The sequence below is a fragment of the Eptatretus burgeri genome, chromosome 7, assembly GCF_056783735.1.
Source record: "Eptatretus burgeri isolate ZD-2024b chromosome 7, Ebu_testis_v1, whole genome shotgun sequence".
Classification (NCBI taxonomy): Eukaryota; Metazoa; Chordata; class Myxini; order Myxiniformes; family Myxinidae; genus Eptatretus; species Eptatretus burgeri.
The window spans coordinates 77,418,275-77,444,079 of NC_140967.1; the positions used below are offsets into that span (position 1 = coordinate 77,418,275).

The window sequence follows — 25,805 nt, forward strand, 5'->3', positions numbered from 1 at the left end:
CCAGCAGGCCATGGACTCCTGCACCCCTTCAAATGGGTTTTGAGCCGTCTTTCCACACCAACAACAAAATGACCTCCTTTTGGTAAATTTGACTAACCCACTAACTAACATTATACTGACCCCGGGGTCACTTTGGTGGGATTCACTCCTCACCACACTCATTCATTCGCACCATGCATTCCACATTCACTCCACTCGCACACTCGGGTCCGCTGACCCATACTCATTCATCACACATTTTTCACTTTTCTTTTCCAATTCACACTCTACCTATGTTCCCCTAACTATCTTGTGCTCCCTCGTTGTCCCTTCCACAAATGCACGTTCCATTTAATCTACGTAGCTAATCTAAGTCCCCACTACACGTTCCATGTCCGTCCAAGCTGTTAGTTCCATGTCCGTCTCCCAAAATCCATTCTCCATTCTAAATCTGAACGAAATCCCCACTAACTAGTCCACGGGCCCCATGCAGGGCAGCTCATGCCCCCATGAGGTCGGTCTATCTAATGCTAAACCCATCCCGCTAACGATTTCTCCTTTGCCCAAACACCGGGCTGTGTACTTGGAGCGATGCTTTTTATTTTTATTTTTTGCACCGCCGAGGCGGTGGTCGACAGCTTACCCGTTCATCCCTTCCGCTGGGCGATACGTGCAGCCATGACGTCACCCTGCTAATCGCACTGAGCGATCGCTTCCGAGGGATTCCCCACGTGGCGACGCGAGGTCCATGGCGATGACATCACTCGCACACCGAACCTGCGCGGTTTCCCATGCAGGCCAGCACGAGCGCATCGTCCCGAGAACTCGCTCCACACGTTCCGCGAACAGAACACGTGGCATGCAGCACATGGAGCTTCGCACACGCGCTCACATGTGGACCAGTCCGTTCCAAATTCACCCAACACTCGCCTACCTTTTAACCGTCCGCGCGATGGTCTCTTTCAAAATGTGGGACGTTCCCGCACCGGAATCCCTCCACGAAGATGCGCGTGCGAGGGCTGTTCGCGAAATGCTGAACAGGCCTCGTACGCAGCATCCCGCCAGACCGGCGCGGTTACCAAAATAACTTTACACGGCGCAGAAGGCTCGCCACACCCTTCTCCCGCCTGGATCAGTCCGTCGTCCATTTCCATGCATGCACTCACGCATGCCATCACACACATCATTCGCACGTCTCAGCACACCCGCACCATTCACACACTCCACCACAAACTCCGGGACAATCACATCGGGGATTTTCGTCACCACAAGAAATCCCGCGGTTTCCATACCCCCAAGGTTCACGTGTGCCCGTTCACAGCACTCATCCGCTCAACCTCATTCGGCCCGACCGGGCTCACCTCGTCGCGATCTGCTTCAAGAGAGCGTATTTTCTCCTTCTGTTCCTTAAGGAGGCTCTCCTGCTGCTCGCACCGGGTCACGAAACATTCCACCAGCTCAACCTCATTGTCTCCCACTATACTAACTCTACGTGTGTGTGCTCATCTTTTACTTTGTTCAATTCGTTCCCCTCTTTTGCTTCCTGCGTCTCCCTCTTTATTTCTGACTCCTCTCGTGTCTCTACTAATTTTTCCGTCATCCCTTTTGTCTCTGTTAATTTCTCCGTCTGTCACCTCTTTTAATTTTTCCGTCGTTCCCTCATGTCTCACCCTACACGTTTCCCCTATTATCGTCGTGGCATCGCTCGTCCCCTCGACGTTACCCGTCTCCATCGCGGGCCCAGCAGCCGTTACACTCCCCCATGGCTCGCTCGTTCCGCCATGTGGTGCCGCCATTTTCTCTCCCACGGTCCGCATTTCGCCACTCACCTCCTTCAAGTTTGCCCTCATTGCCTCTTTCCCCGCCTGGAGACTCAACCCCATGCTCTGCATTTCACCCCTCAGTGTTTGCATATTTGCATCCATTCGGCTTCCCATCGCATCCATTTTGTGCGCATTGGATTTTATTTCGTTCTTTAAGTTCTGCGCACTCGCATCCATCTTGTTTTCCATCGCTTGCATCATCCGTATTAATTGTTCGATGCCCGATAGCTCTTGTGAAGCCGATCCGCCACGATCGGTCGTGGACCCAACAGGAATCGGGGGCGAACTTTGACGGGGGGGGGGCTGTCATATGCCGCCCCTGCGCCCATTACGGACTCCGAGTTTGGTGGCGAGGGGGGGGGGGAGTCTTCTTGCATGGGGGTGGTGTCCTGGACCATAGGTTCCTCGACACTACTACTACTACCCACCTGTTTCAGCCTGTCTTGGTTCGCCATTTTGTGTGTTGGGAATAAAATTTGACGCTCGCAATTTGGGGGAATGGGGGGGGGGGGGTTTGCTCCCTACACCCCTGATCCGAATCCCGTGAATTTCGTGGGAGGCGGAGGGGGTTCGAATCCCACTCCTGACACCAATTTGTTGTGGGCCAGGTATCGGCTGCGAGTATGACTGCTAGTTGGAGCAACAGAGTTGAATCCACCGAACACCCGGAATTCAGATCGTTACCCTCGGATAACTCCAAAGGTACGGGTTCCTTACAGGACTGTGAATCGTCAATAATTCAACCACGTGGGACAACGTTATTTGCCAATCTTCAAAATACCTAGAGACTCACGTGGCGAGCTACCGAGGAATCCACACCCTCGACGGAGCTCGAGCGGAAAGAGCCGTGAGCATGCTGGAACCGTGCATAACCCGAGCGGATGGTTACCGAGGTCCGTCGGTCCAAATGTGCAATTACGGCGGCAACTGCCTTTTTAATCATCCAACACGCACTGTGCTCAACCAATGAAGGAAAGGACAAAGATGAGCTGAAACATTCAACAATAGGGGTATTTATTTACAATCGGTGGGGAAGGAACACATAAAGAGCAGAATGAAACCGACAATAAAGGATGCAAATAATGTACAGCAAAAGCACTTAACCAGTTGCTACTTAAAGAGGGGCCCACAGGACACGCACACGCACACACAAAAGAAATGGACCTCAATGGTCTTTATTCGGCTCTCCAGCCATGGAGGATAGTTCAGCTGGGAGTCAGGACGGCTGACTACCTGGCCGCGAGTGCGCAGCTGGACGTCCACCCCCTCCCGGAGCTCCGGTCACCAGAAGACGGACCAGGGCAGCCAGATGCAGACCAGCGCCAGCGACAAGATTAAGCCAGACCAGCATCGAGCAGACCAGACCAGCGTCGAGAGATGCGACCCGAGAACCAGACCAGCACCAGCGAGATGGGACCAGACCGGCGTCGAGCAGACCAGACCAGCGTCGAGAGATGCGATCCGAGAACCAGACCAGCGTCGAGAGATGCGATCCGAGAACCAGACCAGCGCCAGCGAGATGGGACCACACCAGCGTCAAGCAGACCAGAGGTCCAGACCACACGCTTGAGCTGTGGTCAGAGGTCCAGACCACGTGCTCGAGCTGCGATCAGAAGCAGCGACAGTAGACCAGCAGCTGCGGACACCGCACCATCCCGTCTATCTCTTCTCGCTGGTCCAGACTACCAGACTTTCTTCTCGGGCGGGAGGGGCCTCTTCTCTCTGGCCACTCGCCTCCTCATTGGTCGGACTCATCGTGCGATTCCCTGTCCGTCCTCCATTGGACAGGCCCACGGTAGGCGGGGCAACTCCCACTCTTCTGCGCGGAGTCCCGAGCGGAGGCGTTTGTGGCTCCGCCCACCTCCTCATCTCTGGCCACGTGCGTAATGGCGTTGGGTCGAGGAAACGAGGAGAAGGCGTGTTGTTGTGTTCGTTGATGTAAAAATAAAAGAAAACACTGACTAAAAAAGTAATTCGCAGCGCACACATGCAATTCCCATTAGACACAGGTTGGGGGCCCTAACGAGAAACACACACTTATCGAAATAGCTAAGATACGGGGATGGCTGCCTGTCTGTGTGCACAAGGCTTCCAGATTCGTAACACGACGAGGTGTGTTCAAAAAGTATCCAACCTTAATTTTTTGTGCATAAACAAATGAAGCTCGGGAGGCGTGGTTTGTTGCACGTATATAGGCAATCTTAATCCGTGTGCGTGAATATTTTCCCGCCTGCAGAAGCTGTCAGTCGCCGACAGACCGCCGATGAGTGAGGATGTGTAAGTGAGCGCCGTCGGATTTTCGTTTTTGACAAAGTGACGGATCACTGTGGTCTCATCGAGAGTGATCACTGTGTTGAAGAAGTTGGGATCGCTGTTCACAGTCTCCAGCATGTCCTGTGAGATCTCCAAACGGGGTTGCTTCTGCTCGATCGTTAGCAGCTTTGGCACGAACTTTGCTGAGATTCTCCTTCAGCCCAAATCCTCGGTCACAATGGAATGAATGGATCCAATACTGACGCCCGCCTCGTCTGCAAGTTCTCTGATCGTAATTCGATGATCCTGCATCAGCAGGGTCCTCACTTGGTTAATGAAATCTCATTTTGGGATGTTGAGGGCCTACCAGAACGTGCTTCACTGTCCACTGATGTGCGACCATCTTTGAAGCGGTTGTACCACTCTTTTATCTGTGTGGTGCCCATTGCTTCGTTCCCGAAGGCCTGTTGAATCTTGCGGATCATTTTCACTGGGGAATCGCCAAGCTTTACATAAAATTTGATGCAGTAGCGTTTTTCAAGTTTTTCCGTCATTTTGTCAAAAACGAAAATCCGACGGCACTCACTTACACTTCCTCATTCATCGGCGGTCTGTCGGTGACTGACAGCTTCTGCAGGCGGGAAAATATTCATGCATACGGATTAGGATCGCCTACATACGTGCACCAAACTACGCCTCCCTAGCTTCATTTGTTTACGCACGAAAAATTAAGGTTGGATACTTTTTGAACACACCTCGTATATTCCTAGCCAAACAATTGAATTTAGAATGGGATTAAAATAAATTCAAATCAAATGGAAGACCAAATAGGTGCAGTCCTGCATTAGTCATTAGAAGGATCAACTTATGGCAATTTTTTTTTTACATTCAGTGCCTATTGAAAGTCTACACCCCCTTTCAATTTTTTCACCTTTTGTTGCCTTATAACCTGGAATTTAATTTCATTAAATCAGACTTTTTCCATCTTCATTTACACATTGTAATCCACAATTTCCGAGTGAAAAATAAATTCTACAAATTTCAGAAAATTAATTTAAAATACAAAACTAGAATATTTTGGTTGGATAAGTATCCTTCTTCTTTCGGCTGTTTCCGTTTGGCGTCGCCACAGCGGATCATCCGTATGATCCGCATAGTGACTTGGCACATGTTTTACGCTGGATGCCCTTCCTGACGCAACCCTGGTCGCCTCTTACGACACAGGGATATGGTACACCTATTTTAACCGGGGTATACACCGGCCCAGTACACTGGTACTCACTTCGCCGACCTCGGAAGGATGACAGGCTGAGTCAACCCCCTGGTGTATTAATTCAGTGGTCCAACGGGGCTTGAACTCAGGACCTTTTGGATCCCAAGCCGCTGCCCTAACCACTGCGCCAACACCAGGCTCATGTTGGATAAGTATCCACCCCCCTTATAATAGCAATTGTAAACAATAAAAAGAGCAATCAGAGATTGCAGACCCTCACCAGGACTTGTTTTGTGTGGTGTATTTTGTGTGGCATTTGTGTACTGGTGTTGCGTAATTAATGAGACATCATAAGAACTGCCACTTAATAACTGCTGGCAGTGATGACCGGGTACCAAGACGTCCCGCTTTGATGCAACCCCGCTTTGATTGGACGCCTGACCCTGAACCATGAGGTTCTTTTTTAATTATTATTCAATTGAATTTAGAATGGGATTAAAATAAATTCAATTCAAATCAAATGGAAGACCAAATAGGTGCAGTGCTGCATTGGAGTCATCAGAAGGAACCCGAATAAGAACAAAGAAAATATGAAGTCATCAGGAGGAACCTGGATAGGATTCACATTTCAACCGTTCTGGAGAAGATTTGTATATGTTGTCGGGTAAATCCAATATGGCTGCCAAACCATGTGACCGATTATGTCATATCTGTCAACCTTTTATTCCTCACGGATAGGCGGTCATGTGAATAAGGTTTCACCTCAATCTGTTGAGCCATTTCAAAGAAAAAAAATTTTGAAAGTTAAGAAACAAAAAAAACTATGGCTGCCGAATCGTGTGACCGATGACATCATCAAAAAAAAATTGTGGACTATTTTATCCCTCGATTACCCTCAAAATTTGTCATACTGATCGGATGTAGCGTACTACATATGCAATAATGACATTATAGTGAAGGCACCTATGATGTCATTTAAAAAAAAGATCACACACATTCTCCATGAGGAGTACTTGCGATGTGCCAAGTTTCAATTTTTCCTTGGTGCTGTTTCAGAGATGCAGAGGTCCAAAGTTTTCCGTTTTTCCAATATGGCTGCCACACCACTTGAGCTATGGCGTCATAATTATCATTAAAACATTCTACATGAGTAGTCGCAGCAATGTTGAAAATTTTTGTCTCAATCTCAAGACTCAACTATGAGAACCAAGGAGCTTTCAAAAGACCTCTGGAATAAAGTTGTGGAAAGGCACAGATCAGGTGATGGGTATAAAAAATAATTCAAACTCCTTGAGTATCCCTTGGAGCACAGTCACGGCAATCATTAAGAAGTGGAAGGTGTATGGTATCACCAAGACCCTGCCGAGATCAAGCCGTTCCTCCAAACTGGATGATCAAACGAGGAGTTCCTCCAAATCCCATTGGTGGATCAGCAGTGATAAAGTGGACAATGCCACTGATTGGGTTGTCCATAGACGATACAATGGTCAACTTCACTGATTGAATGAAAGCGGTGTGCTTTGAGTAGTGCACTGTATAAAATGTGACAGTAATTGATGACAGCAGAGACTATAGAGCAATTAACAGAGTACTGCTGAACTTAAGCTTCACTCAGGTTTCATCATCTGCTGGACCATTGCTCCTCTTGGTTCGCTGACCCCTCTTGTCTCTGGGACATGGTGGAGAAGATGATCTGTGCATGACTACTCATGTGCTGAGGTGGTCTTTCTACTTGAGTTGTGCTCAGAGTATGTTGCCTTCTGAAGCTGCTGTTCTGCTGAGGACAGTGGACCTTATCAGCTTTCTGAATTTTATCAACTTTGTCAACCGAATGGTCTGTGGGCTTTACCAACTTCAACACACCCATATCTGGACTCTGCAATTTTTCACATTTGAAGCTTTTTTTTTTCAATGATTTACATTTTGATATTTTGGCTTCCTGTGAAAAATAAATTTGCAACCAGATTCCCAGCTCTTGTTTTTCACTTTATTTGTCTCTATCTGGAGAATTTGGAAATTTGCTGCAGATAAACATTTATATTGTGTCTTCCTAAATTGCAAATATTTATTTATTTAACCCACGATGCTTAAGCTCATTGAATGATTGATGCTCTAATTGCCTGAGGGTTAAAGATCTTGATTTGGTTCATGCTTTGGTTGAATTTGCATTTTCTTTCAATTACTCTTGTGTTTTTGTTTGTGTGTAATCAGAATTTTAATGCCTTTTATTTCTTGTTGTATTTTTTATTTATTCCACTTACCTGCTTTGAGTGCATGAACTCAAGGTAAACTTGACCTTCACCCTATAGACTTTGCACGTAATAAGGCACTGATAACTCTCGCCATGTTGAAGCATCTGCTAGCTAATTATGTTTTGGTATTCAAAGTCGTTAAGGAGGCATGACCACTTGGCATTCCTTGACACCAGTGCAAAATGAGCTGGTCCATTGCATCAAATGTGAGTTGCAGAAAGCCTCTTGACTCTTGATATGTTGTCCCTGTTATGGAACAAGTCGCTGAGTGGGGGATGTTTATAGGAAGCTGGTGGATAATTTGTGATCTTGTGAATGGCAACCAAGCAATGTATTGCCATTCTTTTGTCAGTTTGTTTTATTGGGGAGGGGGATGACTTTCCTCTCTTTCTTCATTCTACCCCTTTTAAAGCATTTGCATTGTATGTACTATTGTTCTTTGTGCTTCCTTACACAAGCATAATTTAGTTTGTCATTTGTTAAAGGAACTAAAGCCTGGTGTTGGCACAGTGGTTAGGGTAGCGGCTTGGGATCCAAAAGGTCCTGAGTTCAAGCCCCGTTGGGCCACTGAATTAATACACCAGGGGGTTGACTCAGCCTGTCATCCTTCCAAGATCGGCGAAATGAGTACCAGTGTACTGGGCCGGTGTATACCCTGGTTAAAATAGGTGTACCATATCCCTGTGTCGTAAGAGGCGACCAGGGTTGCGTCAGGAAGGGCATCCGGCGTAAAACATGTGCCAAATCACTATGCGGATCATACAGATGATCCACTGTGGCGACCCCTAACGGGAGCAGCCGAAAGAAGAAGAAGAAGATTTGTTAAAGGAACTAGATTGACATTAAACTGGTCTGTGTTTCTGTAACTTATTTTATGAGTATTTCTGCAAGTTGGGTTCTTCATGAAATCGAAAGTGTTACCTTGTTTGTTTGTTTTTCTCTCTTCTAGGCCTGTTTGTGGAATTCGTGGAAAAAGTTTAATCATCAACTTGCCAGGTAGTAAGAAAGCATCCAGGGTGAGTTTAATTGTTTTTTGTTTTTTCTTACTCCTAGTGTGTGTGTGTGTGTGTGTGTGTGTGTGTGTGTGTGTGTGTGTGTGTGTGTGTGTGTGTGTGTGTGTGTGTGTGTGTGTGTGTGTGTGTGTGTGTGTCGTTGGTTGTTGTCTCCATATGTGGGTTTCACAATGTGGAACGGGGTCCTTCCAGTGCTAGAAGTATCCACCTCCGTTTCAGTCAGGGGTTACGATTCATGGACCGAGGTGTGAAGTTTTCTTTTATCAAAGTTTTGTTCCGAGGGCTCTTTTGAGGATCGTCACTGAGCCCCGGACAGCTTCCAATTGTAGTTAGTTTGAATTAATATTCCGAGGAATTATTTTTAAGATCTCTATAATGTTCTTCTTTATCATTCCTGTTGCTCCAATTATCACGGGTACAATTTCGGCACTCTGCAGTTTCCAGGATCTTTTGCCTTACAATATTGAGATCCTGGTATTTGGTCATCTTTCTGATTTACGCATTGTTTAGGCCAAAATTGCTGGGTACTAATGCCTTAATTGGCAGTGCCATCTTATATTTTTTGTGTAGCGGGTTATATGTGTGAGGACACGTGGTGATTGAACCAGAGGCTAGACCAACAAGGACATGCCAGTTGTGGTGCCTTAGAGTTTATTTCCCACAGGTTGTTTTGCATGTGCCATACGACGGGATGAAAAACCCCTGAGCAAAAGACAAACAAAACATACAGTGGGTCAATTATGACATTTGCAATGTTACATGTATCAAACCTACAATAAACATGATTCTTTTTCAAGTGATTTACATCCATTCCATTATTCCATGGTCTTAGCTACTTCATGACAGTACAGCAGATTTTAAACACTTCATTCTTTCACTACACTATCATTGTAATCTCATCAGGATGCTACAACAAGCCCAACCACTCTAATCATGTCATGTCAGATGGACACCTTATTTTTGGTAACTGAACATTTTTGGTAGCTGTTAATGAAAGTAACATATCAATAACTAGAGATTTATAATAGAACAATTCCATTAAAGTAATAAAACTTCCATCCCTCTCATACTGAGTCAACAGGAATTTCTTTCCAAGTATGTATTTACCATAGCTACGATAATTGTACCTTAATGAACATGATAATTCGGAGGACATTTCATTACTCCCAGATTACTTTTACAATGGCGTTCATTGCAAAATGATTCCGCACTCACCCCTAACAGGTGGCTGTACAGCTCAAACCAGTGTTTTGAACTATTCAGCGAGTGTTCCACCATCAGGTCACATTATAGTGTCAGTACTCAAGGTGAGTAGCTGCAACAAAGTCTGGATAACAAAACAAGGGCCTGCCCAGAAGAGAGGTTGGACACTCGAAGTCAGAATAACAATTCCTTCAATCCAACTTTTTACAAGGAATTAAGGCGCATGGGGAGGCCATTCGGCCCATCATGCCTGCACCACACCAAACCAAATCTAATCAATCCGTCGATAGCCCTTCCCTTCATGTGCAGCCTTTTGGCTGCGACACTGGTACTCATTTTGCCGACCTTGGAAGGATGACAGGCTGAATCAACCCCCTGGTGTTAATTCAGCAGCAAACGGGGCTTGAACTCAGGACACTAGGATCCCAAGCCACCACCCTAACTGCTAAGCCAACACCAGGCAGCTTGACCATAATTATGAACGATCAAAATATATCCTGCATACTAGCACGTCAGGATGCCATTTACCATCTTTTGCCTTACAATTTTGAGATCCTGGTATTTGGTCATCTTTCTGATTTACGCATTGTTTAGGCCAAAATTGCTGGGTACTAATGCCTTAATTGGCAGTGCCATCTTATATATATTGTTGTGGTTACCAGATTCGCAAACCACCATTCAGGTCCCTTAGGTGAGGTATCTCGGTAAGTGCATGTGTAGTTAGGCCCAAACCCGTTGTCTAGTGGGAATACATGTCATTTATACGTGCTGCGACTCTTCAGGATAGCCGTTTTTCTTTTACTATCTTTATTTTGGACCAATCGCCACCATCACAACCACAACAACAACCACCAACCACAACGCCGCTTCACCACAACCGCCATGACCTTTACCGTCACAACTCGCCACCATCGCATCACCGTCATCTCGCGCCACTCATGGGCACCGATGCTGGACTCGTGTAGGGCGCACGTTGAACAGCGTGTACAAAATCACGGATTTTCTGCTTCAAAAACGGATCGAAAACGACACACGCCCACTTTTTGCCGTCCAATCGGTGAGCGAGGGCGGGTGGCCCCGCCCCCAGGGCGATCGATATATGCAAATTTGTGGATCAAAAAGCCTTCACGCCCACTTTTTCTCGGGCCAATGGGGAGCGAGTTGAAAGGTCAAAGGGAGGGGGTCAAAGGCGAAGTTACGGGGGGGGATAAAAGGACGGTGTTCGTCAGTCAAAGGAGTCGTAAAAGTCGGAGCGAAAGAGTCAGCAGAACGAGAACGAGGGGTCGGAGAGTAGTAAAAGTCGGAACGAGGCGAAGGAGTCGGAACAGAGAGTCAAGACTTCGCGGGCGGTGGAGCTGCTCGTCGTGTGCGTTGAAGTCGGAACGGAGGGGACGAGCTGTGGAGAGGCGGCGAGGGCGGACGAGGGGGTGCTCGCGTCGTGCAGGGGGCTGCACCCCTGGGAGGCCGGCAGCGCGACCTGGCCGAGGTGGAGACGCTCGTCGCGCACATAATAAAGATCCTCTATACCCCGAGCATCAGCAACCCCCTCCTGTTTCCCCCCGCGCTGAGATAGTGCGACCAAGGGGGCCCCGTTCCCACCCCCTGCCAGGCACTGTCCACGAGGCCCGCGGGTTGCGGGGCCATCGCCGCTCCGCGTCTCATCACCAGACGGGTAGGCCCGACCAGGTCTCGGCCCCAGGCCTACCTCATTCTTGAGGGTATTTCTTTTCCTTGGTTTTGGGTATGTGTTGTCGGCGCCGTCTGTGAAGTAGAATTGTGTAAGTGTTGCCGTGTGCTCGGTAGTCGGAATTAGCTCTGCACTGTGTTTTCACTTTTATGTTTGCTTTTTGTGTAAATGGAATTGTGTTTTCTTTTTTTGTGTGCATTTGGTGGAATTGTATTTGTGTGCTTTCCGTTCGTCGCGAATAAATGTGCTTTATTGTTGAACTGTTTCCCGCTTCGCCGTCTTTTCCCCCATTGAATCCCCATCTTGCTTCACGTAAAGGGTTGGTAGTGGGCTGAGTACGCCCGATAATTAATCGAACCGTCGAGGTCGACGATAACACCGCTCGGTTATTCTGATAGTACGGAACGGGTCGCTTAAGTGGCCCGTGTCCGAAGTCGACCTGCGGCGAGGTGCGATCGCCCGGTCTACCCTCCGCGTGGGTACTTAGGTAGTTCGAATTTGGCGAGCAACCCTATCCCACGCGGGTGCTGATTGGCTCGATCGCGGTGAGACCGAAAGGTCCACCCGTGACTGGTTCCCGGCGTTAGTCCGAGAGGGTCACGACTGGATTGTCCGTCCGGTGGGCGACGTGCCGCGATTCGAGTTACGTGGCCGTTCGCACGCCGGCGGGCGCGAAATCCGCAACAATATTTTTTGTGTTTCCATCCATGTTTTGTCCATCATGTTTCAGTTTATGGTATAAGAGATATAACCCAGAATTTTACCTTGAAACTTACTCAGTCTGACTATTTCACAGGTTGTTTTGCTCAGTGACGGGGGTTTTGATCAGTGCAAGGAAGGCAGTCTTGGCGGCGCCCACGTCACCCTCAGCTCGAAGCACAATGATGCTTCGTGATGATTAAAATGTCACTCTTTTTATCTTCCAAACATTAAAAAGACACCTGAACTGAAGAGGATGTAAATCGCATTTTATATGGAGGGGATTACAAACGTATCTATGAAATCCTTCACCCTTCACACAACTCGAGAAACACTCGGTATATCATGAACATTGAAGTTCTGTAATTAACAGTGCACTTCGCAAATGTACAACACATATCAGTAAACTTTTCTTTTTGTTGGAAAATTACCACCTCACATTTGTACCAAAGTACTATAGCCGGCCGCAATGCTTTGTTTTCTTTGTTCCCGCTCGATGGGATCACCATGTCGTACGTGAACGTTACTTCATTGTTCTCAATTATCACTTTTGGTTCATGTTTCTATGAGTTTTCTGAAATTGGGATATTGAAATTTTTGCAGATGTGCCAGTGCATTACTCTACATATCTTGTTGTGCCTTTGTGTGTGTGTGTCTCTTTGTGCCTTTGATGTTCTGATACGAGTCGTTTACATCCCGATAGGAGCTGACTCGTGCTTTCTGTTTCTACCTGACAAAACCTACACTTGCCGGATTGACTCAGTCCTGCCATTTTCTTCGTCATTGGTATAGTGTCCCTGTTCTTGGGCATTTATTATGATTCATTTTCCATCCAAGTTGAGCTCACCTCTTAGCCATTCCAATGAGCCTTCTTTGTCGATGCCCAATCTGTCCTAGTCCTTTGTCTTTTTAGATCCTCGTCAGAGGATCTCTAAGTCTTACTCATGTTGTTGTTCTTGTTCTTATTCTTGTGGACTTTTTGTTTCACAGCCTACAGTTTTCATTGAAACTTCCTGAAACTTGGCATATATATGTAAAAAGACCCTGCACAGACAGTAACCATCTCCGATTGTGAAAATTCATCCTAGATAAAAGTTATGACGTCATAATGTCTCCGCTAATGGAAATCGCCCAAAAAATTCTCTCTGAAACTAGGAAAGCTTTTTGAATTCTGTTTACGGGAATGGAACGGGGCATTAGCAGAGATAATTTAACGCACAAATAATGCATCATTATGATGTCATATCCGTTTTTATGATGTCATTCCTATTTTTCACATTTTTTGTTTCACAAACTTTTCACAAACTTCAGCAAACTTTACTGTGAGAATATGGAAAACACTAAATAATGAAATTTACATATTTTTTTTTCTCTCTGTTGTTTTCATCAAGTTTAATTCATGTGCAAAGCAGACACGGATGGGCTTTGCATTTTGAGATGCTTTCCAGTTATCGTTATTATTATTTTGTAATAATGTTAATATTATTATTATTATTATGGTATTATCATTAAATGCCACAGTAAGTTGGAATGATATTCAAACTGCTATTGACACACCTGAACATGGCATTTTTCCAAGGTGGAAAAAGCCAATTTCTTTATTTATTTGTATGCACCTTGTGGCTGCTGGTTGCATCATTGCTGGGAGTGTGACTCTACTTCTGATGCATTGCCTCACCTTACCAGTAAGCTGGTATTCATTTTGCTGACCTCAGAAGGATGACAGGCTGAATCAACCCACCTGGTGTTAATTCAATGGAGGGGGTTGAACTCAGGATGAAAAGATATTTAGCCAGCTACCTTAACCATTAAGCAAACACAAGACTTAAAAAGCCAATAAAACAAGGTAATTCCTCCAGCTTTTTTGCAGTCAAATGTAAAGCAACATAAGGCCTCTCTTATAATTATTGCAATTCAATTCAATTATAATTATTCTCACTCACGATACATTTCAGGCCTCTGAAGTGTCATTTGTAATGTCCTCTCCCACGAGCACCGGGCGAGGCGATAGATGGTCCACATTTACTTCGGCTTCACCTTCTGAACCCTGAGGGGAGGGGAGGGGCAAACGGAGTAGCTACAACCTTCATCACATGGCCCTTAGTCCCCCTGGCAAGTTTGGTTGAGATTGGATAAGTTACGACCAAATGCATCGACCACAGCCAGACAGACGGACACCAAAATTGCATATTTTAGGATAATTAACACAATTCATTTTAGATCAAGCGTAAGTTTGCAGTAAATTGATTTTGTATTAACTTACGATTGAATTGTAATTGTATATGTACTTGTAGAGTGTAAGTTTAAAAATACAATCAAGTTGAATTAAAACAGCTCTACATGGGAGTCATTAAAGCTGCCTCATCTCTCAGGAAGAACAAATCACATCACGAATGCTGCTTCACATGGTTTTGAGCCCATTCTGTTGCTCGGTTGTCATCAGAAGTAGTTTTGTTCAGATCTCTCACAGTTTTGGAATGAACGCACCTTTAAATATTACTTTACTTATTTTTGTTTTTATCTCAGTGTTAAAAAAAAAGCCTAATCACCATCTTTTAATCCAAGGTTAATTTTGATCACTTTTTTTTAACGAATCATTCCGTTAATATATGCTACTCTGTCCAGTCATAAAAGGCAATTGTTTTATTTTTAAGTAAATTTGTCCATGCTTCATTAACCGCATTTGTTATTCAATCACTCCACCCCTTGGATTTGACCTGTTCAGTTATATGAACAAAGAAAAACTGCCTATCTTTCGTTTTATTGCTGACTCTGTCCATGTCATTCTCACTGAACACTGTGATTGAATCAATCCCTGTCATTTACAGGAGTGTTTCCAGCTGGTATTGCCTGCACTAGGTCATGCAATCGACCTGTTGCGCGAGGCTTGTGTTCAGATCAAGGCCGTTCACCGTGAGCTCGCCACTCACGGCTTATCAACTATTCCGCGACAGCCCTCATCTCCAGACGGTGGACCAGCCTCACCTCAGGCCAGCTCAGGCGAGCACAAAGCCCCTTCACCTAGGCCCAGCATGCTGGTCATGCATGGCAGAGACATGCTTGGCTCTGCAGATGCCACGGGCAAGGTCAGCGTTGCGCACGGCGTGCCCGAGGGGGGATCATCTGAGGTGAGGAGAAAGAAGGGGCGAGGTTTAGGTTATGTTTGAGGAATTGAGCCGTTGACTGACATTCTGGTGTTCAGCAAACCCCAGCCATAATTCCTGTTCGCACTAAAATATTTTATCATGTCGGGATGTAATGATTTAACATGCCCATTATTTAATTTGAGTACCTCTAATGAAATTATTTATATATTTTGTTTCGTTGCATTTGTTATTACTTTATATCTAGACCTTTGTACCTTGCATAATGCAGTTCATTACATCATGAAGGTTCACTCATTATGGGTACAGTCGGTCAATGTGCACTTGGTGATTTTAATACCTCTTGATCAGTTGATATTGTGACAGCAAAGAGCAACTTCTCTTCCAAATTGTTGTCATAAACAGTATAGCTACCATTTGTGCTTTCATGATAATTTTGATTATTTCTTTGTTTGTTTTTTTTTGTTTTTACCCTTCCCTTTAGTTAAGGTCACAAAGCTGGGGCAAAGGATGTTCTTCTCACACAGGTAAGAAGTAATTTTAGATCTCCTCAGAATTCCATTCATCACGTTAGACATTGAAAAACTTAGTTTCCATTGACTGTTGCTATGTGGGCAGTGGTTGGGGTGGGGGAGGCGTGGGAGAGGGGTTGAGCTAGCAGGTGTTGCGAAATGAACATTGCATTGGTAAACGCTTTGCGCCTTACCTTCAGGAAGTGCATACATCGACACCTCTTGTCTCTTCCAGTTTTAACTAGTACTAGCATAGTTTAGGAACATGTGTCTTGATGTATCTATGACCTTGTTTACCTTTTATCACATGAATGAGAATATATCTGTGAGATGGGTTGGTTAATGAGCCTTTTTGGATCTTGGCCTTCCTGGAAATCAACATCGAGCCCATTGTATTGTTTCAACCTTCTGCAAAACAAGATAAAATTGCTGTCTCAAACTTGCACAAAATTGGTGTAACTCTCTGGAATCTGTGATTCTCATTTTTTTGAGATTCCACCAAGGAGTCCACGTTTCATCGCTCTTATTTTTGGAACTTTACATGCTCTGCAGGACAGTGTAACCTGGCATGACAGTGCACCTTTCAGCACATAGCTTTTATGACACCAAAGAATCACTTGTGTGATGATCTTTGTAATGTTTCGTGACACGTTATTTTCTTCCATTGCTCGCGTTCCGCCGCATACAATCTAATGGAATAGCAGCTCACAGATTGCAGCCGAGACATCTTTGTTACATGTTACTTTGAGATATTTATTTTCAAATTTCATCATGGCAGGTGGCAGCCCAATATCTGAGTTGTATTTGGCTTGTGTTTTGTTAACCTTTCGCAGCCATTGCATCGACACGATATGATTACAGCACAAAAGGTAGCAAGCCCTCAAAGTGTTTTCTTCTTTGCTTTTGGAGCTTCTTTTTCGTTCGGAAAAGGGAAGGTAGTAAAGGCTGAAGATCGTTATCTAGGATGGCAAGAAAATATTTGTTCTTAAACTGGAGTGCAGCAAATGCAGAAAAAGCTTTCGAGTTTGATCTTTCTGGAGTACACACGGAAATATAAAGTCACGAAAACTACATCCATGAATGTTCATATTATGGTGCCTCCTTGTTGAAGAAGGCTGTGTCTGTGCATGCTGTGCACCCTTGCCTTGGGAAATGAAGCTGCACCGTTACCTTGGGATATTGCATTTTCTTTGATGCACCTGTGACGTTCACACTCGCAAACAAACAACTAATCAGTGGTGGGCTCCATGAACTGTCAACAGTACGTTAAAATGGCTTTGTTGAACTGCATCATTCAGATTGTTTGTGTCGAGGCAGAGTACAGCAAGAAGAGTTCATCACTTCCTCTTTTGCATCATTTCAGTTTTCTTGATGGAGAATTTAATACACAGCGAGATCCAAAAGTACTGAGTGAACTTGTGAGATGAATATTTTGTGCAGAGTAAACTTGAAATTAAGTTATTGATGCAGGTGCTTGAAATGTTTCCCTTCAATATCGACACATTCCAATTATCTTTCAGTGCATTCCTGCAAACATGAGTACATGGCTCTTTGTCAATGAAACAAAATTGCGTTGTTCATTTCGATTATGAAGGCCATCTCAATCACGTGGTTTTGATTCACAAGCTCTTATCTTTTATGTACTATAGCTTCAGCTATAACATACATCAACTTGATAACACTTGTATGCTTCTCATTGGTCAACTGGTGGGGCTGGCAATATAGCCTTGAGGTATCCACACTCACCTCTAAGCTGTCTAACCTACATTCAAATCCGAACTCGCCTATAAACTGTCATCCTGGTGTTTCACAAGCAGGGCGATTCATCATTGTGTGTGCCATCTTTAATATGGATGTTAAACTCAGCATCCCATCTGCCAGCATCCATTGGTGTACAATAAGAATCCCATGGTGTCCTTCATGAAGAGGAGGCAAGCAATCACCAGCACCCCAGCCAAATTCAAAATCCTGCTCTAACCTACAGAGGGCACTGCATCATTGGCATAGTTCCATCACAGAAAATGATGCTCCCTGCAGCCATATTCTACATGCGAAATAAGAAGAGGATGAAGCCAACTGGTGAGATCCAAGGCCTCCTGTCTGCCACATTTATCAGCAAAGCTGAAGAAAAGAAAAGCTAAAACCCCATCAAAGTCGGAACGTTGTAGAGAAAAAAACTAAACATTCACAAGTTCACGGGTACATTTGAATCACGTTGTATAACGATGAAAGAAAATGTAAATTTAGTCCTTAAAATAGTGATTTGAGAAATGGTTGAATCTGGCATTGACCACAATGAATCGGTATATACCATATGTGTTAACTCTCACCAAAGGACGGTTTGAATTGTGAAAAAGATTTTTATGGATGACAGCTGGGACATTCTGATGATGTTTCCCACACATGGACATGTACTCTAAAGTAGATCCATTCGATTCAGCTTGGTGGCAATTTCAATTTTCATGAAACAAATGTTGTCACTATCAAGATATCGGGTCTGTTTATCTGTAACACACTTGTTGTAAAAACAAATTTTAAAACTAGAGTGAAGCTGATGGTGTGCCATTGCAAATCCCCCACACTTCCCAAAATCAAGCAAAGTTGAAAGAAGGCAAAAGGTTCCACCAGGAATGACCCAACATTAAATTTTGAGTTAAAATTTATTCCCCCCCCCCTCCGTTTTGACCCCTGTGACTCAAAGTCAGTCCCCATCCCCTGGGGCATGAACCAGGCATCAAATCCAAAAATCGTTTCATATTTCACCCATCCCCCAATGCTGATTACATATACAAATTTTCATTTAAAAATGTTTTGAAATGTGCCCGTAATTGGTATTTTTGGTATTTGACCTCTTGACCCCACCCCAAGTGCCAAAAATGATACTGCCCTTGCAAGCACGTTCGTGTCATCTGGTGATCATAACTCCCAAGTTCATTGAATTTGTGGCCTACCGTTTAGGAGGCGATAGCATAATGGATGAACAGACAGACAGTCAGACGGATCCAATTTCAGTATCCCCCTGTTTTCTTGTTTTCTGTAGCCTTGTGTTTTGACTGATTGTCATGATGCTGCAAGCAAGCAGTAAAGAAAATGGATAATTAGCTTTTTCGTTGTGAACTTGCATTTCATCCAACACTCGCATATCCATCTTGTCGTACTGCTAATGTCCAAACAGTTAATGTATAGCTCGGTTGACCTTTGCATATGGTTGGTTGAAACATCATTGTTTTCATCAGTTTTCACTCCCGGAACATCCATTCACTTCCATTTGAATAATTAATCAAATGAACCTGCACTGCCAATCTCTTGCACACTCCCCCACACCCTCTTCTCCCTTCCACATGCAGACATATTTAAATGGCTTAACAGAACTAAACTGCTGTGCATTTTCCTTGTGTTATCAAAACGTGCAATGCTTGCAGTACACAGCACTGTGGATGTGACAAAGGTGGCACGGAGAGCACGGTCATCTCCCTTTCCACTCACGTCCATGGATAAGGCATTTGTCACAGTGCTCGAGACTGCCCCGGTGCTCAACAAAGAGCCTGTACATTACACTGGTATGCTTAATGTGACTGAAGCGCAAAACGTTATGGACTTTTGGTTTAAAAGGATAACCTGTAACTTGTTCAGAAGTCGTGGGACATTTTCCATTTTCTGTTTTTACATTCCATGAGAGAAATTGTGGAATGTTCCTATGCGCTTAGATTCCGTCGCCTCTTGTTTGATTTCTTTTGAACATCATCATTTAATTCACTGTTGAAATTTTTTATCGTATTTTCACAATTGTTGCACGTCTGAGTTTGCACGATGAACATGAGAGACGATGGACCTCAATTCTGTGGTTTGCTCAGTGCAGATAAAATTGGAATGTCATTATAAAAATCATCAATGAGCAAATGAACCTGCACTGCCAAGCTCCTGTGCACTCCCACATCCATTTCTTATTCCTTCCCCACACAAAAATAATTAAATTTAATGGACTTAACAGAAACAAACTGCTGTGCATTTTCCTTTTGCTATAAAAATGTGCACTTCCTTGAAGGACCTTCTGGTTATATTCAATTGCACGACACATCTCCTGTCATAAATACCTGTCTAGTGATCGGGCATGCTTGTTATGATGCTGGACTGCTTCTTAACCCTTCGAATCCCAAGCTCCTTGGATTTTCGGATCCCCCACCCAAGGCTCTCTGGAGAAAGATCCGTCCGCTCGGGTATATGGAGGTTTGAATAGCTGCCGGTAAAACGGCTGCAAGGGTTCAACGGGTTAAAACAAATGAAACAAATCATGGATACTGGCACTTTTTGAACCTTGCCTTACCCAGGTTGTTTTCCACCTCATTCATTAAATAGTCATCGATCACTACTGCAGTGGCACATTTATCGTGATATCTGCATTGAGTTGTTGCATTATAATATCAATTATTCAAGGTGGTTTGTTTCTAAAGGACATTGATGTAGTGTTTAGTAACCAAGGGCATTTGCTTTAATGGCCAAAAGTATTGATATTTTTTTATTGTATCTATAATCCTTAGAAAGCCTCGGGAGAGTTTTGGCTCAAGATGTCATTGCCAAGGACAACCTTCCATCCTTCCCTGCTTCAATTAAAGATGGATATGCAGTGCGAGGTACACAGTACACTTGATCGTCTAGTAATTGATATGTGGGTCAAAAAATGCAGTGAATGAATGATTATAATTGCTTACAATTTCCATCGTCATAACTTGCTGTCTTTACCCTCTGCCAAAGGCACATAGCAAGTACTCCTCATGGGGAATGTGATTTTTTATGACGTCATGGGGGCCCTCGTTATGACATCATAATTGCATATGTAGAACGCCACATCCGATCAGTATGAAAAAATTTGAGTCATCTTGGGATAAAATGGTCCACAGAAAAAAAAAAAATTAATGACGTCATCGGTCACGTTATTTGGCAGCCATATTGTTTTAAAAAAAATTTTAACCTTCAAAAATCTCTGAAGTGGCTGAACAGATCGAGGCGAAACTTTACATGTATGACCACCTGTCCATGAGGAACAAAATGATATCATGATATCATAGGTCACATGGTTTGTCAGCAATATTAGATTTGCCCTCAAACCTATAAAAAAATGAAGTCCTGGTGAGGGTCTGCAATCTCTGATTACAGTTTTCCTTGTTCTTATTCTTAATGCATTGCAGTCTTAGAAACCACGTATTTAGTGTTAATCCCCCTCCCCCTCCTCTCTGAATACCATACCTGCCAACCTTTTTTGAAGGAAAAGCGGTAGGCTGGCGTTACACGCGTCCCTAGGGGGGTCCGGGGGCATGCCCCCCCCTGGAAATTTTTCAAAAAAAATGAAGCAAAATGGTGCAATCTCCTGCATTTTGAGCCCACATTTAGCTGAAATATATCAACATATTTTTAGAGTGAAAAAGAGAAAACTTAACATGGTTGATCCACTCACCAATCTTTATTTTTCTAAGACATCATGATCATCAGTCACGTTTCCATAAATTACTCACTGTCCAAGCTCCACATGTATGTGCCCATACATGTACACAAGAGTTTACATAAACTCACCGATACATCTTTATGAATGAAATGACTGGCCACTCTGATTTCATAACATATTTACAGTTTACCTCACGCGAAGCCTTGATACACTTGAACTCTGTTGTCCAACTTGTTTCCGTAATCATTCATTCACAGATAACGCCGATGACCACCGATTCTGATTCAGCAGATGTGAAACACGTTTATTCCAAAAGCAGCCATGATACACACACAACACCAGCTGCGCATGAGCAATGCAAGAAGGCTTGGGCGGCCATGCCGCTCATCACAATGACAGTTAAAGATCAATATCGTTACACAACTTGGCTTAAACTTGTTGACCCAGCGTGGGGGTGGTTTTTTCTTTTCTGGTGTTTGCATTGTTGTCGTGCACTGAAGCGATGAGTCCTCTCCGTTAACTGCAGTCTTTGATCATGAATGGGAAATGCCAATGGCGCGTTGTCTGGAAATGAATGCCCGCTGTTTCCCGTCGTCCCATTTGATTGGTCATGCTTCGTTTGGAAGCAATAACCAATCGCTGATGAGATAAGAAATCAAGGTCAGGCACGAGTTTTGTTGAATGTTGAAGCAGCCGCGTGTAATACGATCTTGGCAGTGAGAAACGAAAGCAAAACTGAAAAAACACAACTATTTTTTTTTCCAAAAATAATTTCCAAATGCGGTATGTCTGACTAATAAAATCGGTAGGCGTTTGCAGCTATAGAAAATCGGTAGGCGACCGCGCAAATCGGTAGGGTTGGCAGGTATGGAATACACAGTGTATGCACCGCTCTCACCCTCCCCCCTCCCACTCACTCCTCCTGTACACGTTTATAAATCGACAGACACTTGTTTGCAATAATGGGTTGAACAGCCTTTTACTGTAACTGAGTTTACATGTACTAATTATTTTCATTAAAGTCTTCAAAAACTGGTTACAATCTTGAGTTTCAAATCTGTAACAAGCGCCTTATCTGCAGCTGCCGATGGGCCTGGTGACAGACTAGTGATCGGAGAGGTGCATGCTGGGCAGCAGGTATGGTGCCGTTCTCCAGTAAGTTTGCCACAACTGTCTCACGTACATTCACCACCTTTCACTTTGATACTGAATGTACATGGTGGGGCATTTATTTCTGATGGTTTTATTATCCTTATAACTTTTTTGTTTCTAAACCAAATGAAACAAAATTTCTATACAACATAGGCACAGATTTCAAGTTTTTAAAATCAATTTTGATTATTTATTTCTTAAAAATTACATCAGACAAATGGGCCCCTTTCGTATTCGTGCATTCACGACAGCGGATCATCATATTGTTCATTACCGCAAGCAATGTCTCTTGATCAATAGAGTGGGTGGTTGCAGTGATGTTTGCCTTCAATTCATCGATCGATGTTGGATGTTCGTTATAAACTTTGCCCTTCAAAAATCCCCAAAGGAAGAAATCTGGTGGAGTTGAACCTGCCAAATCAAAGTGTTCCTCATCTGTCATGATGACCTTGTTTTTGAAATTGGCATGCTCATTGCATTGAAAGTGCTCCATCATTATAAACTTTCAAGTATTATCTGTAAAACAACCATTAGTGATGCCAAGACTGCTTCTGGCGAAAAAGATTGCAAATGTGTCAGATATAAATTCCCCACCCTGTACAATAGCACATGAGTGTGACAAACAAGCTGTCGTTATTGACTGTGGTGGCCAAATGGTGAGAACACTGGACTGAAAGACCAGATGTTACGGTTTCAAATTTGTTTGAAGGATGTAATATTGTTGCGAAGACCACAAGGGGTGAACCACCTCAGGTTCCCAGCAGACTCACTGGAATCGCAGGCCGTCACACAGGAATAACTTTGTGACACGGCAGGTCGCTAATCGACCGTAAATACCAATAACTCGACCACATGACTTAGGGTCCTCCGTCTAATACCATTTACCTAAAGGTTACATGATCGAATTAGCAGGGAACACACCCTCGGTATGCACTTGCTTAAACCGGATCACCTTACCAGATTAGATGCAGCCGAGTGGAACTGCCAAGCACGTACCAGCGAGGAAACAGATCGTTGGGGAATAACATCCCGGCTAAAGGCCCAGTCACACCTTGACGTTTTGCCAGCTTATGCCGATTTTTGGAAAATTTGTGTAAAACGCTGGTACACGTCGAATGCGTTATGGGTACGTTTTGTATATGTTAAGACCACGCTGAAAAACACTGCCATAAGTGGTAGTACGCTGGCTTTAAACGTTGAACTTTTGGGTTTTCCTCGAATTTTTTCATGCTTGAAATTTTACGACGTATGCCGGTGTATGACTCGCACGTTCCGCTACACTGGCCATAAGTTGTAGGCACGTTATGCGATCGTTGACACACGTTGAAACACGTTACTTGTAAGTTACTCATAAGTCTAAACACGTCGAGGTAATGTTTATCATACCCAAAACTTATTTCTAACCTATGAGTAACGTTTTGTAAGCACGCTACATGAACGTTGTTCACACTTTGCAACACGTTACTTGAAAGTACTACTACTACAACTACTACCAACATCGACATCAGTAAATTCTCTCGAACAACGACTACTACTACTACTAATAACATCGACATCACCAAATTATCTCGAACTACTACGACTACTGATACTACTACTACTACTACTACCACTACTACCATCGACATCACTAAATTCTCTCGAACTACTACTGCTACTACTACTACTACTACTAATACTACTACTACTAACATTGACAACACTAAATTCTCTCGAACTACTACTACTAATAACATCGACATCACTAAATTCTCTTGAACTACTGCTACTGCTACTGCTACTGACATTGACATCTACTCAACATGGAGTCTGGAACACTGACGGGTTCCTCTTGTGAAGCCCATTTGTATATACCAATTCCCCTAAACGCTGCTAATACGCCATTATACGGTAGCTGTAAGTTAGAAACACGTTCAGTAAGTTCTGTGGTCGTCCGGAAGACGTCAATCAAATTCGTCTACATACGCCAATGTGCGTTTGAGATACGTTACACATAGGTTCAAAGCACGCTACTCATAGGTTCAAAGCACGCTACTAATAGGTTCAAAGCGCGTTACTCGTTGGTTAAAAATTAAGTTTTGGGTATGCTAAACATTACCTCGATGTGTTTCGACTTATGAGTAACTTACAAGTAACGTGTGGCCGACGTGTGTAAACGATTGCGGAGCGTGCCGAGAACTTATGCCAGCGTATGCGGAACTTGTGAGCTATACGTTGAGTACGTCGTAAAATTTTCAGCATGCTTGAAATTTCACGACGTACTAGACGTACCACGTAATATGCCAACGTACTTCATTGTTTTTCATCGTGCTCCTAACGTATACACAACTTACCCATACCGTATTCGACGTGTCTCAGCGTTTTAGACACATTTTTCATAGGTCGGCATACGCTGGCTAAATTGTCAAGGTGTGACTGCGTGGTTGACACTTCCAATTTTCAGGCGGTTATGATTTAAATCTGCGTGCAGCAGGTTTTTAACAGGCTATGCCACGAGTTCGTCGGCGATACGTGCAGCGCGCTATGCCTAAGTTCAACTATCATTGGGCATAGGTTGTGAACGCCGACAACAGGCTAAGCATTCGTTGGTATAAGCTATCTTTAACACAATAGAAACGTTCTGTGCCCATTACTAATACGTTATGAATACGACCAAAACGTTTTTTAAAAACCTCAAAACTTCAGCGTACGCCAACGTTTTACGTGCATTTTTATATGTTGCCATTCCTGGCTAAAACGTCAAGGTGTGACTGGGCCTTAAACTATGGTGCGGGCCATGCTGGACCAATGAAAGAAAATACGAAAACGAGCTGGGAACATTTCTATACAATGCATTTATTTACAACCAAGTGAGGAAAAGTATGTGGCACAGTGAATGGGGTTTTATTTTATGCACAGCAGGGGATAGCAAGGAATTTATGGGTGCGGTAAAAGACAACAACTGACAAAAGTGGACACAGAGCAGGATTATCCTGACTACCTTCTACAATCTTACTTAATCTAGGACAGACGCCAACACACACACACACACACACACACACACACACACACACACACACACACACACACACACACACACACACACACACACACACACACACACACACACACACACTCGTACAGAGGTGGCTACTTTGAGACCTGGGAGGCCTCCGTTCCATTTTCTGAAACCCATATATGGAGATACTAACCAATAACCAAAACACACACAACTGTACCAAGTTGCATTGTGGTAATACAGTTTATGTACATACACACACGTGCAAATGTACACACGTGTCAAGTAAATAAAAACAACAAACAAAGATTTACCTTGAAGCAACGTTCTGTGAAATTGGATTTGAAGTGGGTAATTAGGGAAATTCAATTAAAAAATGTGTCAAGCCACAGAATACAAAATGTCGATCTATAATCTATGACTTCACAGCAAGGACAAACATGGCGAACACCTGGTTGGATGGACCTTATTGTGTTT

The 25,805-nt window shown here is 43.9% G+C and overlaps 1 protein-coding gene across 6 annotated transcripts in view; it reads left to right on the plus strand.

Annotated features, from left to right (window-relative positions):
- LOC147023593 (gephyrin-like) overlaps window positions 1–25,805 on the plus strand; it is a 211,656-nt gene that overhangs the window by 144,888 nt on the left and 40,963 nt on the right. For 2 of the 6 annotated variants that reach the window (XM_085889125.1, XM_085889119.1), the window contains 6 exons: window positions 8,470–8,536; window positions 14,951–15,250; window positions 15,711–15,753; window positions 19,161–19,298; window positions 20,277–20,369; window positions 22,260–22,333. In XM_085889125.1, coding sequence (XP_085745251.1) covers window positions 8,470–8,536; window positions 14,951–15,250; window positions 15,711–15,753; window positions 19,161–19,298; window positions 20,277–20,369; window positions 22,260–22,333 — 715 coding nt within the window. Of the gene's footprint in view, window positions 1–8,469; window positions 8,537–12,125; window positions 12,909–14,950; window positions 15,251–15,710; window positions 15,754–19,160; window positions 19,299–20,276; window positions 20,370–22,259; window positions 22,334–25,805 lie in introns of those variants that run through there. The other 4 variants (XM_085889123.1, XM_085889120.1, XM_085889121.1 and 1 more) reach the window with 3 other exon arrangements.